This window comes from Pithys albifrons, chromosome 4 (genome assembly GCF_047495875.1).
Source record: "Pithys albifrons albifrons isolate INPA30051 chromosome 4, PitAlb_v1, whole genome shotgun sequence".
NCBI lineage: Eukaryota > Metazoa > Chordata > Aves > Passeriformes > Thamnophilidae > Pithys > Pithys albifrons.
In genome coordinates this window covers 83,316,096-83,331,484 of record NC_092461.1, presented here as the reverse complement: position 1 = coordinate 83,331,484, position 15,389 = coordinate 83,316,096, and the positions used below count along the sequence as shown (strand labels likewise).

The 15,389-nt window shown below is 37.1% G+C and overlaps 1 protein-coding gene across 5 annotated transcripts in view; it reads left to right on the top strand.

Moving 5' to 3' along the window:
• Positions 1–15,389, top strand: part of SPIRE1 (spire type actin nucleation factor 1) — a 127,984-nt gene that overhangs the window by 9,534 nt on the left and 103,061 nt on the right. For all 5 annotated transcript variants that reach the window (XM_071554858.1, XM_071554855.1, XM_071554857.1 and 2 more), the window contains exon 2: positions 3,336–3,370. In XM_071554858.1, the coding sequence (XP_071410959.1) occupies positions 3,336–3,370 (35 nt within the window). The remainder of the gene's footprint in view (positions 1–3,335; positions 3,371–15,389) is intronic.

The following is a 15,389-nucleotide window of genomic DNA, read 5'->3' as shown; positions in this document are numbered from 1 at the left end:
AGAGTGGTGAAAATCCACAGATGAATATCTAGTTGAATGATTTTGAAGTCTGGAGAAGTTTCCATTTATGTTAAGAAACAGCAACTGAAATAATTTTTCAAGACTTCACCTATTTATCAGAGGAGCACTTAATACTGTTTGCAGGGAGAGACTATTCTATGACTTCTTATAGGGAATTTTTTTTCTCCCAGTGCAAATGAAGGAAGTGTGACCATTAAGCTACATATAAATGAATTTCAGCCGTGATAGATGAATGTAAGGGCGTTAATGGTATTGTTAGTGATCTCTTCAGAAGTGTAGTAAATTCCTGATGGAGGATGTCCACAAGTCCCTGCAAACACCTTGGGGAAATCTCTTTAAGTGTACATCTGGACTCAAGGTGTACAGAGGCATCTGGAATGGTATGGTTAATAATTACCATAACACAGCATATATTATAATGTTGCAAGTCACTCAGTAGTTTGCACCTGTCTAGAGTACTGTCTGTGGTGCGTTTGTACAGGTGTGAGGCTTAAACTGCTTGTTATTCCCCCTTCCTGCCCCAGCACATGCAATCATGACAGTACTATTGTTTTGTAAAATGTTGGTGTAAATAGGAACAAATAACTAAATTTAAGATGTTCCCTATATTTTTATAATAAACCAAAAGTGAGTTATGATTTGCTCTGAAAGCAGTAGTAAATTTTGATAGTACCTTATATGAAATAAGGAAAGTTTCCAGAGTTTGAGTGGTTTTCCTTGAAAAACATCTTTCATGGAAGTTAATCAAAGACCTGTCAAAGGAGTTGTGAGATAAGTTTCTTGCTGAACCTTCGGAAATTCAGATTTTGTCTTTCTTGCTTAGGTCTGGGCTGATTTATTTGTTTTCTGTGCTTCAAGATTTGTTTAGGACTTCTGTTGAAAGATCTTCATAGGCTGTTGGCAGTGCTTTGAGGTGTAGCAATGAGTACTTTGTGCTAATGAGAGGACCTAGTGAACAGTTTGACTTCTGCTCCGTTAGACCATAAGAGATCCAAGTCCAGATATTTTAAATTATCCGTAATTGCAAACATTGGTGGCCTGCTCTATGCCATTACATCGTTATACGTTTAAAATACTACTTTTCTTTGAAGTAGTAATTTTTTTTTGAAAAATAGTACCTTTATTGAGAAAAGGCAATGTGCTTTTTTTTAACCCTATCTTGACTACATTTCTGTAAATTAGTCTTGTATCATCTTGTAACATGGAGATACATTGTTTTGGTTGTCTGTCATTCGAGTTTCACAAAAATAGCCCCTAATATAGGAGTAGTTAAAAAACATTCTCAGTAAATTTCTCCTGTGTATAAAAATGTTACCATTTTAAGCAGAAAAAAAAATCTCTTATTTGGGTCTCAGATTGAATCAACCAGAGGCATCAGTCCTTTTGAAAAGATAATGTGTGATGCAAAAACCACCTTTTAAGTCACTCTTCTGCTTTTTGTGCTAAGCATTCAGCTTACATTGGCAACAGTTCAAAAGGAAGGTAAACAACTTTCGCTCTATTAGACGGATGTTCCCTGTTCATTCAAGATGAAAAGTCAAGCTTTTTTTCTCTGCAGGTGACTCTTCCCTTGGGCTGAGTGTTTTGCACGCTGTTCACACGTCACATGAGGAGTCAGTAGGATCACTCCTGTGTGCAAACATAGTGCCAACCAGGTGGTTGAGCTTCCTTAGACTTGTCAACCAGTCTGATAAAACAGTCAGAGAATCACAGAATCGATTGGGCTGGAAAAGACCTCCGAGACCATCAAGCCCAACCCTTGGTTCAACTCCAGTCCATTTACTAGATCATGGCACTCAGTGCCACATCCAGTCTCAGTTTAAAAACCTCCAGGGATGGTGAATCCACCACCTTTCTGGGCAGCCCATTCCAATGCCTGATTACTCTCTCTGTAAAGAATTTTTTCCTGATCTCCAACTTAAATTTCCCCTGGCAGAGCTTGAGCCCGTGCCCCCTTGTCCTATTGCTGAGTGCCTGGGAGAAGAGACCAGCCCCCACCTGGCTAGAACTTCCCTTCAGGTAGTTATAGGGTCACCCCTGAGTCATGAGGTCACCTCTGAGCCTCCTCTTCTCCAGGCTACACAACCCCAGCTCCCTCAGCCTCTCCCCATAGGGCTTGTGCTCCAGTCCCTTCACCAGCCTTGTTGCACTTCTCTGGACCTGCTCCAGCACCTCAATGTCTTTCCTGAATTGAGGGGCCCAGAACTGAACACAATACTCAAGATGTTGCCTTCCAGTCATGGCTACAAATCGCAGGCTCTTCTGAACTATTGCAGTAAATCCTGGGGCATCCACTCTCGGAGCAGTCAGGCGAATGCAGCCTGTGCTAGTTTGGAAGCATGTGGGGACTCCGGATTGTGTCACACATGCCCCAGGGTCTGTGCCATCGGGCCCAAAGTCGCATTTCAAACAAGCAGTGTGAGTGCAATGCAGCTGAAGAGCTAAGACAGAGTAAAATTCAGTTCTCTGTATGGTTTGAAATGGAAGTCTTGTCCCTTTCAAATGGATAGATTTCTGTGGAATACTTTACTTCCTTGGAACATAATTTTTCCAGCAGAAAATAATCCTGTGAGAATTGCTTCACCCTACTTTGATAAGGATTATTAATACAAAATTATAAACTTGCTGCTTTTAGCAACATGAAAGTTTTCTAAAATGCTGTGAAATTTCAGTCTTCTTTTTGGTAAGCTGTCAATCCTCTTTCGCATAAACCTGTTTTGTCTTTGAGAAAATTGAGATTTCAGTTTGATGAAACAGTTTGGAAACTTAATTTTTCTATATTATACAAATTCCAAAGTGATGTTCCTGAACTCTGAGGAAATGCAGGAACTGACAAGAGGGATTTATAAAAATAGTGCAATAATGCTTCAACTTTAATTTGCTTGAACTTCTTGTTGTTGTCAAACTCTTTGATATCCCAGAAGTATTAGATGGAACAGCAGCTTTTCCCTGGTTTATGAATTAATGTTGGTTTTTTTCTCTCAAAATAATTATTTGCTACTCCTTAATTTAAGCCAGTGTGTTTTCATGTTCCCTCCATGGCCAAGCATCAGTCATATGATTTAAATAATGAAGCCAGGCATTAAAGACACATCCTTTTAAAAGGGAGTATTGTGAAGGATCCAAATAAAAAGGGTAGGGCCTTCTTGTTGTTAATTCTGTGATACATATATAATAATAACATTACTGAAATGTGTGATTCAAGCAAGACAAAGAATATTTGACAATTACTCAGAAAAAAAAAGACTCAAGTTTTTCATTTTATTTTTCACATAATCTTTTACGTAATCTGAAAACTTTTTTTTCTGTTACAGATAAATCGGGTCGTTTACACTGCACAGAAATGGAGGTAAGAGAAATATTTTGTATTGTCTGCTAGTGCTGGTTTGGCTTAGCTCTTTTCCATTAACTTATAGTGTAGATGTGGTACACTGTGTGGTGACCATTGCAAAGTTGTACTGTGTAGTGTATTTATGACTTCTGTTGACAGCTACATAAATGTGTCTTAACATGGGATATTTAGTCTTATTTTCAGCAACAGAGGAAAGAAAGGCTATGTGGTTTTTCAAAGACAAGATTAGAGATACACTAGGCAGCCAGTGTAATTTCATGTGATACTTATTTCTTTTATATATATGTGTATTAGTAGAATATTTAATTTAGGTAACTTCTATTGGATAAATTCTCTTGTTTTGCTTACTTCAGAAAGGACTAATAGTCATGGAGTTAATACTTAGTGTTTATGGAATGGCTTGGTGATTATTGACAACCTGAGGCTGGATGGAAGCAGAGAAGACAAGTTATCTCAGGGTTGTTTGTCCATCCTAAGAGATCCTGTTTTCAGATACTTTTAATATTTCCTTTAATGGATCACTTGGCCATGTTTTGCAGCCTGAGAGATACTGTTGGATGTCTTGTTGGGGTAGCAGTAGAAACACAAATCCAGTTAAATCTGCTTCATTTATGTCTTGACCATTATTTGACTGTATTTCTGATCCTGAACTGTGACTTGTGTTGTAAGAATGTTTGAACTGTCATTTGTCATTTGTAGCTTTAATCCATGAAAGAAAAACTAGATAGAACATCTAGTTGAACAAGATGTGGAGTCAGTATAATTTTCATTATCATACAGGGTAAATAATACAGTGTACTCCTTAAATAAACTTTTCCAGCAATGAATACAATTGCTGTGTCCTTTGCAGGGCAGCCTTTTCTCGCTGCCTTTGAACTTTCTTTGAAAGTTTTTACTTCAACTGTTCCATCAGTACCTCAGGCTGAGCCTGGAGATGGGACAAGGGAAGCATCTTAATTGATGGGTTGTCTTCTTTCTCATCAATAATATATATGAAGGTGACAAACTGCTGTTACTGAGAGGTTTGTGCAAAGATAAACTGTGCATGATAATGGCTGGTTTAAAGACAAAATGAAAGGACAGTTAATTCAACTACAAATGGCAGAATGCTAAGGCCATCCAGGTTTTTGCAACTATTATTAATAGTAGTAAATCCAAACATGTACTTTCTTCAGGATACAGTGTAAGGAGTAATTCCTAATGCATGTAAGCACACAGATTGGAAGTAGGTGTGTTTTATTTCTTCATGTGGTTCAGTTTAAGCAAATGCATCCTGGTTTAGTTTCAGCATTTGTAAAATCACAGTTCACAAACGTGTCTTATTTATTAATTATAATCCATTACATCCTTTGCTTTGCATACTAAATAGTGTTTACAATTTTGCTTTGTGTTTTTTAGAAGAAAGGTAATGAAAAGCTCTAACACTAAAAATACAGATAATAAACCCCTGTTAAAATATTTTTAGCAAAACATAGAATACTTCATTCTGGGGAAGTAAAAGTGCTTTTGTTTCAAATGAAAATGTTTAGTGACAGTCAGTTGGATATCTTATACTTCACCTTCCATGGGAAAAGAGTTTTTTAATTTTGGTATTTCAAAATATTTTTTGTTGATAGTTGAAAAGAAAAGCAGATTAGAATTTCCCATGAGAAAGAGGAAGACATTTTAAAATGTCTCTAATAAGCAGCAGTGTGACCATTAGCATATTGACTCTTCTCTTTATCTTTGTCATTTTGAAGGAGTCTGTGAAGGAGTCAGTGGCTTTTTCTGCTCCTAAATTCCTTTGGGGTTGCAGCATTAGACTTGAAGTTGATGATGTTTGTGTTTTTTCAGAATCAGGAATTCAGCTGAGACAGCTCCTCTCACTTTTTTGATTCTTGTGTAAGGGAATATGGCCTGATTAAACATACTAGAATATGTGTGAACTTCTCAAAATCTTAACTAATAACAATCATAACTTTTTTGGCAAAATGTCCTGTAAACAATCCTGAATTGGTGCACCTTTTATTTCAAACTAGCAATATGAGTGGTGTGTCAAGTTCAGAGTCCAGGTGCCATACCCATAATGGGAAGATGGGAGTAAGGAATAAGGTGACCTTATTTAATCTGCACCTGCCTGTGACTGTTGTGTACATAATGATAATGCTCCTTAACCATCTCAGACGAGGTGGTGAAGATTATATAAAATACGCCAGCCTCGTTTGTAAATATTTAGTGCTCATATAGAAAGCATTCTGTGAATGCAAAGTGATTCATATGTAGGAGGGTTTAATTACCTTGTATTTGAAAAGACCCACCTAACTGAGCACAGTGTGTATGATTAATGTAGTTAACCAGTATGTATGCTAATATAAAGATATACAGAGCCTCTCACAGTTGTTTGAGAGTCAGAGAGGAATTAAAGAGCCTGTCCCAACAATGGTCTATAAATTGTTCAATACCATTCAGTTTGTGATAAATCGCTGAAGGAATCAACTTAGACAGACTTTGTCTGCTCTGTATGCAAACTCTATTCATACAGAGTTTAAAAATTATCAGATTAAAAATCTCAATTTACAGTAAAAATTATAGTACCTGTCTATGGAGATAAATTTTTTTAACCTTTTCATTGGGAACTTGAAATGTTGACTGTATTTAAGATAATAATTCAGGGACATAAATATATAGGTTATAAGAATACAGTGTTTTCTTTGGTACAAATAAGAGTATACCTGTTAGTTCAGTGTATTTGTGCACATAAAGTTAACCACCTCTCTCATGGAGATGAAAATGAGAACATTATTTAATAGCACAGAATATTAGGATTTCAAAAGAGGTGTCATAAATTTGCATTAAAAGCAATGCCACACCTGGATTAAAGTGCTCATAATTCAAACAGTATAAAATGTGAATTTAGCATATGCTAACTAGGGTTCATTTTTTTATCCGTGCTGAGTGTAAACAAAAGTAACATTCTAATTGAGGAGTAATTGCTGCACCCACCAATCCTTGTCATGCACAGTAATAATCACTTTGTTCTCCTTCTGAGCATTAGCCTTATGGTGACAAGGAAGAAAAAATGTCATTGCACAGAGGGCAGGCAAAAATGTTTGAGAATCTTTTCTCCTAGTAAAATATGACTGCGTGTGTCTTCCATCAAAATAAATTTCTCTGTGAATGCTTGGTTACAAATTTGATAATTTTTTGACAGCTTTTGATACCTTGTGCTTTTAAGAGGAACATTAGCAAGAACCCAGAATTGCTTTCTAGAGCCAAAGTAGAATTGTGTATCTTTTCTTGCAAGCATTAATTTGTGCTTGAGCATTGTATGGCAGCTCTGGTAAGTGGAGCATTCATCCCTTGCTGATGGGATTACCTCGCAGAGAAGCTGCACATCCAGCTTTGAGGGACCTGTTTTTTAGATACCTGAAAGCCCATTGTGCTCGTTCGTGGATGTGGGGGTTCTGTGACAGTCAGTCTGACCTCCTGATTTTCCTGAATAGTCATAAAGAAGCAGGTTAACGGACATTTGATTAAATAGTAAACACACAAAAAAGTAGAACTTAGGTTTTGATCTTTGGTGTTTTGTACTGAGCTGCTTTTTCAAGAGAAGCTTTGTTATTTTGTAATTTGTGTAAGAGTTTCTAGCACATCAGAGGAAATCGATCCTGGAAAAAAATAGATTTCTAGTGTTTACTTGCTACAAGCTTGGCCCATTGCCCTTTTCGTTCAGCAATTTCATTAGGAACACACAGCAAATATTGGGCTGGAGAACTAACAATGTATTTGACTAAGCTGATTTAGTGATAGTATAATCCTGCCATCTGTCCAGAGTCTCTAAGAATATTCAGCTCTTCCTTGTAAAGGCTTTGTAATTTTGGAGTATTATGATGTGCCTTTATTAATCTACACACCCTAAAGTCATACAGGATTTATGATGAAATCTTCATTCCAGTGATACCAGTGATAAACCTCTCAATCAGCTGGGGAAGAGTCCAGAGGCAGATTTCAGCCTTTGGTCTTCTGACAATTTCGGATAATGGGTGGTGGAAAACTAGGTCTTACAGTAACTTGGATCCCTCTTGGGAACATTTTGCCTGTGAAAAATATGGTTAACAGACCATGGAGCATTAAGTTAGGTAGTAGTGGTGGTGGGTTTTTTGATGTTTTGGGGGAGTTTAGTGTTCTTTTTTTTTTTTTATTTTTCAAATATCAAAGCACAAAAATATTCCCTGTATAGTTACCCTGTGGTAACTACAGAATTATCTTTTTTTTTCCATGGGATTAAATGGGAAAGTTTGCAGAGACAGATTAAATAATTCTGAAAGGAGTTTCAAAGGTTTGGAAGAATAAAATAATTTGTACACCTCTTTAGTTTTTGCAGAAGCCTTTCTATATAAATTCTATTATGTTGTACCTGAGAACATACCCCTCTTATCAGTGGCATGTTAGCATACCTATGGCAGCAATCATGTGTACAGATTGATACCTATCATATCAATTAGCTGTAAGGTGCTATTTTTTGAGTAAACCAGTGCCAGTAGATGTGTTTGCCTGCCTGTTCAGACCAAGAGAGTAATTTGATGCCTTATTCCAACGGCAAGTAAAAAATAAGCTTTAGATGTTGTTTGCATGCCTACTATTTAATGGCCCTTTTTGTTGTCCTTCTTTATTGTTGTATGTAATGAAAGGCAAGTTTAGAGTATCAGTATGAAACAAGAATGCTGTCTTTCATGCTTTTTATTTTTTTACTTGCTACAGCAAATAAATTTTAAGCTAAAAAATTACAACTGGATTTCTGATCTGCTAAATCCCTCAAAGGCTTTTCTGAGATTATATGACATTGTTTTTCTATGAACTCTGCTAGTTATGAATTTTCTGTTAGAGATGCGGTGTTTTTCTGTCTCTTTACTAAGTACCAAATAGTTAATAGTAAAAACGTAATCTAAACAAGGATTATGCTTTCTGTGGATGAATAGAAATGGGTAATAGTTCTTGGAGTGGTTGCATGGACGATGTTCCGTGTTATTTCTTGAAAGATTTTTTGTCTTGGGTGTTTCTGAAACTGAGGTAGAATACACCCCGGAGTTCCATAAGTTCAATTTCAGTGATAAGTTTAACCTGATAGCATTGGCTTTTCGATCAGTAGTGGACAAAGCCTGACCCAAACCTTCTATTCTTGAGTATTCACTCAGAAGTTCAACATCTGCAGGAGATATAGAGTTGGTGAGAATAAAGTACATAAAATGTAGGTTAAATGACAGATGAAAAGTACACAAGGCAGTTGAATCTCTGAAGATTTCCTGTTGTTTACAGCTGTTCTTTCCCTGCACCACCTCAGTCCACACAGCACTTATTCTTGTAGTGGTGAAGTTGGGAGTACTGAATAGGTTCAATGTGTGCCTTGATTATTTGGAAGCCAAGGGAAATCAGACTTTAGCACGTATTTTGTTTCAGATGAGCAAGGAGCACTTTGCTGAGTTGATGAAGTATCCAAATATAATATTGCAATCATTTTTTACTGCATTTTATCTTCCAGATGTTCTACTTTTGATATTGTAGCTATCTCACTTCAGGACATGAGTAACTTCCTCTGACTGCAGTGGGTATTACTGGTGTTTTGTGAAGAACAAACATTGAATTATTGATTTTGTTTTTCTTAAAATGTTATGGTTCTACTAGATTGTTAATCATTTTAAGAGAGAAAATTGCTCAAATAGACCTTCTGTGTATGTGTGTTCCTAACTGATGTCTAATTTTTTATATTTCTGGATGGCTGTGTTTAGTGGCCCTATGACTCTAACATAAAGATCATTGAAAGTCTAATCACCATTATTTCAACAATAACATGCATTACTGGATTAGGCTAATCTTAATATAGCAAAGATAGCCTGATTTCTTGTTGGTCAGTTTTGAATTTGGTCAGTGGTCAAAGAGGACAGGAACTCGAGGGAACTAAACACTTGATTTCACTTCAGCAGTTTAGTTACCAGGTACTGGTTTCCCAGTTTAAAAGCAAATATTGTTTTAATTTTAACCATTAAGAAAATGAGGCAAGAATTGAAAGATGAAATTAAACAATATCAGTAAATTTATTTTCAAAATGTGATGAGATTTAAAGTGAGAAAAATAGTTGTATGTGAATGAGGTTAATCCAGAGTGCTCCCACCTACTTTGTTTAATGGCACATGCACTCTTCAGTGATAACATATTAATATCAAATCATTCATGCTTTTGATGTGCTTAGAAATATTGATCTAGTTCATCTAAACCATTCTTGTATGAAGTAGATCACATTTTAACATGTATATTCTTGTTAGCCACTTACAGTTCATATGTGTTGAGCCCCTGCAATTTATACTTGGAAAATGACATTATGAAAGGTGTAATGAATGAACAGGTAGCCAGTGTGGTTAATATTTGTTTAGTTTTCAATTTCTCTTGCTGTCTTCTGCTATCTTGTGTCTCAGCTGGGAGCAAGAATCCTCTCCTGTGAACAAGCAAAAGCTCCCATTATTACAGGAGAAGGGAGGAGAAATGTGGTGTCCCCTCACAGGATTTCTAAAGGTTACTCAGGGAAAGTACTAAGAGTAGAGTTTAATTGAAATTTTAGTAAGATATACAGCCTCAGTAGGTTAATTAATAACAGAGCAGGTCGTGGTGGTTGCAGAAATTCCCTGTAACACTGTCTTTGAGCATTCAAAAATCATAAGGCTTATTCTATCATTCAGTGAGATCAGCAGAAAACAATCTGTTGAAAGTATTATGGGTGTTTTTTTGTTAGTTTCTGGGTTTTAGTTAATACTTGCTCAAATACATTGATATTTTTTCTTTGCAGTTCTATGACTGTTTTTCTTCACATGAACACTTACATGCAGCCTTTTTGTCTGAATCACTTGACCTGAGAAGTTGAGACGTTAAACAAAGCAAGATTTGCAGTGGAGTCGTGAGAGTGTGCAGCACTGTGTGCTTTCTTTGGCAGAGAGGATACTGAGTTGGTCTGGGGGCTCACTGAGGCAAAAGGGACTTTTTGTTAGTTTTGTACTTTCTTTTGTTTGGCTCGACACAGTGCAATTCATTTGAGCTTTTGTTCCAAAGTGAACTTTCCAGCAACTGGTAAGTTGCTGTGCTCGCCATGTCCTACCAGTGTGAACATTTTCATCTTAAATTGTTTAATTTTGTCTGCCACTTACATGTCTGTAATGTCAATCATGGGAAAACAGAACAATCTCCAAGATCTGTTCTTAATGGTGTGAAGGAAAGACTCTAAAAGATGTTCCATGCTGAACTCTTTGATTATCACTGAGTGTTGCTGTGTGCTGTAGCAGCTGAGGTAAAATACTTCTATTTACCAAAAGGAAATGCAGAGGGTAAATTAAACACACAGGTAAAATTAGACTGAATTTCAAAAGTGTATTTCATCGTGTTTCTTTCTTCTATTAACCAGCAGTAATTATGAAGCACCTATAATGCTTTTAGTATTTCAACCTCAGCAAGAAGTTAAGGTTAAATAATTAACTAGGACAAAGCAAGCTGTTCACACTTAGTAGATTAACTCCTGCTTCATTTAAGAGAGTAAGGGTATTCTGCTAAACTGACAATTTTCCTCTTCCACCTATTAGCCCCTAAGCCTGAAACACCCTTGTTCAAGTGTCCAGTTACCATTTCTCACCTGTATTGCACCTTTACTTCTGAGCCTCCCTCTCCTGCTTTCTTTCAAAATCTTCTATAGTTCATTCATTAACTTCCTTGATTTCTGTTTCTCCCTAACCAAAAAGTTAATCATCTGCTTTTGCAAGTGTGTATTACTGCCTCTGCCCAATATTTGGTGATTCTCAGTGTTGCTGAGATGACTCTCTTCTGTTCCAAATGTGTTCTTTAACAGCTCTCTGCTTTTCTCCTTATTTTGTCTGGTGGTCCTAGTGGGTATTGTACTGCTAACTGAATTCATTATTATTTTGCTGTGCATTTCTCATTGTATCTCTTTATCTTCTCTGTTATCTGGACTTTGATGCTACCCTTATCTTTGACTCACACCCTTTCCTGTCCTCCAGATGCCTGCCAAATCCTTAATTGCCATCTGCTAAGAGCACCCCTCTCTTCTCTGTTGCCAAGATGATAATTCAGGCTTTGTGTTTTTTATGTTGGGTTGTCTTGGCTGATGCAAACCGCCTGCCACCTACTCCTTTCTTGGCAGTGATGAAAAATATTTCTTCAAAGTTTTTTGAAAGACTCTCCTCTGGCTGCATTGTGGGTTTGGGATTGCCATATGTTGCTGTTCTCTTCACCTGTGACCTACACATTCAGACTATCTTCTTCCTACAATTGCAGTTCGAGAGCAGACACTCACTGCAAAGTAAACAAATTGCTCCATCTGGTTGGTTTGTTTAGGAAGACTTGCCACCAATTCTGTTTGCTCTGAAGGAAAGCTCTTACAAATGTTTCAGAGAATATAGATGAGAAAAATATGCGTGTATTCTTCTAAACTACATATTTCAAACTCCCTTACCGTTTGGTGATTGTGAATCCGTACTTTCCCTTGACTGTACTTCGTAGCATGTCAGATTATGTTTGTTTTTCTGAGCATGTCACTTATGCTTGAATGTTTGAGTGCTTTACTTTTAGTCTCTGAGCAAAAACTCTACACAATTCCTGTCTTTCATTTCATTGGGCATGGAGAAAATAAATGCAGTTCAAACTGCATGCAAAGAGTGAAGCAATCATGCTATCTGGACCTTGGCCACCTTTTTGCCTTGCAATTTTCTACAGGGCTGTTCTTGTTTATAGCTTTGTATTGTGCGCTTTTGGAGTTTGCTTTAACTTATGTGTAAGGCATATAGAAAATAGTTCTTTTCCCTTTCCTTTTTTAATTGTCTGTACACTAACAGAAATAATGTCCTTAATGAACCTTGTTGGCCAGAATAGTAACACCAGGATTCCTTTATCAAAATACTTTTAGCTTTCATTGTCCAACTGAATGGACTTTAGGACTTCTGCTGTGATTTTATTTAATAGAAACCCTTTTTATTGTAATGCATTTTTCTTCAAAATTTTGCCTTTACTTTTGTTGTCTCTTGTTCAGATCTGGTAGACAGAGCTAGTGCTGAACCTGAACCTGCAGATTCTTTCTTTATGCAGAGTCTGGTGCTCTTACCAGGCAGCCTGAAGGACATTGGAACACTGACACTGCATGCTTATGGAGAGTCAGCTGCATGGTTATGCCTGTAACATTTAAAGCATTGGCTCTGGGAAAATCAATTTGAATACTGTTTGGTTTTCATATTTTGGACTCATTGTGGGATGTTAAAAAGTTAATCTGAAAAACATAGGTAAGAATTGTTAAACGAGAGAAAAGGAGGAAATTGTTCCATTGTGATGGAGGAGAGTTTTGCCATTTATTTAGAGAGATTACAGCAACATCATTTTCAATTTGACGTACCTCATTCTCCTACACAAGGAAAATGTTGGTTTAAAAGTTAAGATTTCTTTAATCCCTGGACTCCCAACTTTCTGGAGTGTTGTCTGCCTCCAACTCTTAGATCATTCAGATAATTTCCATGTCTTGTTATGCTAGTTATATATGCAAATGTAGAAGCAGACTTCACAGTTTAAAACCCAGACCAGGAGTAAATGAGGTGCAGGATGAACTTGTGGTTCTTTGAGTTGCTCCAGGGCCTTAATTATATGGACACTAAAGTAGGCAAGATGAATGTTTTGGCAGGACAAAATAAATGTTATTCTGATTTTAGAGAAAGAAAAATTAAGTTTGAAGACTTGAGGCAACTTGTCCAGTGTGACATTTGGACTGCATGGCAAAGCCAACATAGAATGTAGATTGTTTAAGCCTTAATCAGAAATCCAAAAATCTTTCCTCAGATTTTAACTACCCGAAATGCAAACCTTTATAGCCAAAAAAATACTAATTCCCATGAGAAACATTTCAAGATACTAGGAATTTATTTTCAGGCTACGCTATTCCTTATTTCCTATGGAGACTTCTTAAATACTTTAAAGTTCTACAGAAGACTTACCCCATTCTCTTTCAAAATAAACTTGTCTTTCAGGGTTATACATGTAGATGTTGCCATACTACTACAAAAGCAGACTTTACTTTTTGTTGTTCCCTTTCTGGCAATAGACAAACTGAACTTTGTTCCTACACAGAAGGCAAACTTACCCCAAAATTTCTTGTATACATTTCAGTCAGAAAAAACATTTTGAAACAGATGCAGAATGTTTGGGAAAGATAAAAAAATAATAGTTTCGTACAAGGAAAAAAATCAAACTTGGGGGATTTGAAGTAGGAGTCATATTTAGGTGTGAGGAAAGGGAAACTATTCCAGTAATAAGGGAAAGAAACTTCAAAACCTAGTACAGAATAAGGAAGCTTTTTTTCACTGCAGCATTTGCAAAGGCAGTGAAGCAAATGAGTTCTATTGTCATTAAAATGTGGATGAAATAATGTTTAGCTTCACACACAGAGTGGTGGTATAACAGTAATAAGTAGTAGGACAGAGAACTTGAAGAAAAAATCTATTAGAAGTGAGCAAGCTTGGTGTCCTAAAAGTAGAATTTCATTTGACAAAATCTGCTTCAGAGGACCGGTATAATTTTTTCGGCAGGTGTAACACGAACAAAGATAGAATCATTTGAACCAGCTTGAACCTCACTGTGGATTTGTAATGCAACACAACATTTTGGTGCTGTTCTAGCATTTCAAATGTCATATGAAAACACAGAGTGTCAAACTAATAAGATTCCAAGCATTTCCTGTCAGTGTCTCATCCTTTTGTTTTTGGGAAAGATGGCTTGAAGATCTCAGCTCTTCAGTCTTACGTCTGTGTGAATATCTAGATAGGTGGATTTTACCAGACAGCGGGCACTGTGTGTGTGTATACACAGGTCTTGCATTTCCTATCTTGGCATGGGAGCTTCAACATTACAGATTAATGGACGATTGCATTTGGGGTTTTGTTGTGTATAACTAAAGAGATACTGTTCACCTCTAGTTGAATATATGTGACACTGAGGTTTTTGTTTGACATGGCCTGGTACAGATTTTATGAAGTATCTGAAAGCAAGTTTTCAAAAAGCTTTCTGAATAGAAGATAGCAAAGTGTTGGTTGCTGTGCTTTTTCAGATTTTTTCCCGTGTTCAATGGTGACAGGAACAAAGATCTAGTAAAAATTTTGTTAAGATCTAGTCAAGAGCATTCCCATCCCTCTCAATCACCCAGCACAGCAGGAACTATTTAGTGTGGACATGTTCTTTTCTCAATTTGCTTCTTTATGATTCATTCTGTTGAAATGATCTTAACTCACTTCTACTCTTTTGCATCCCTTTCTCCCTTAAAATAATAATTTTCTAGTTACTTTGCTTGTCACCTCTTGGTGCCAGATCTCTTTAGCTCCTCTGTGAATGAGGATCCCAATCTGCCTTTTATTCTTGCTTTCTTTTAAGCTGCTGGTAAGCAGCAATCTGCCTTCAGAGAACAGAATCCTCAAAGCATACCTCTTGTCATCCACCCACTTTCAGACTATTTGCTGCTCTGGAGAGAACAGTAACTAAACATAGAGTTGTCAGTGGTTTCAGATCCCAGAAACAGAGGGAGCAAAGCCCATGTCTGTAGAATACTTCCTGGTGAGGCTGATTGGTGACTTTCTAAACCGTGTTGGCCCCTTTGGCATTTCAGGCTAATTCTACCATTGCCCCTGCCTCAACCCGTTTCTGCCATGGCCCTTGGTGCTGCAAAAGCCAGGAGTCCTCAGCACTGTAGTGCAGGATTTCACCTGCAGATCTCACATGGCTATCTTGAGCAAAAAAAAGTCTGAGCAAAAGAATCAGATATGAATGGATAGAGCAAACAGTTGTCCTCAGCCACCAATCCTGCTGAATTCTCATTGCCCCAAGCCTGGCAACTGCTGCCATTGCATCCTCTGATAACACCTACAGCTGCAGAGTCAGAAACTTGAATGTACAGTTGACTCCTACATGGTGTATCCCTCTTCAGGCCTTCTGTCTCTCCTTTGTTCTTGGC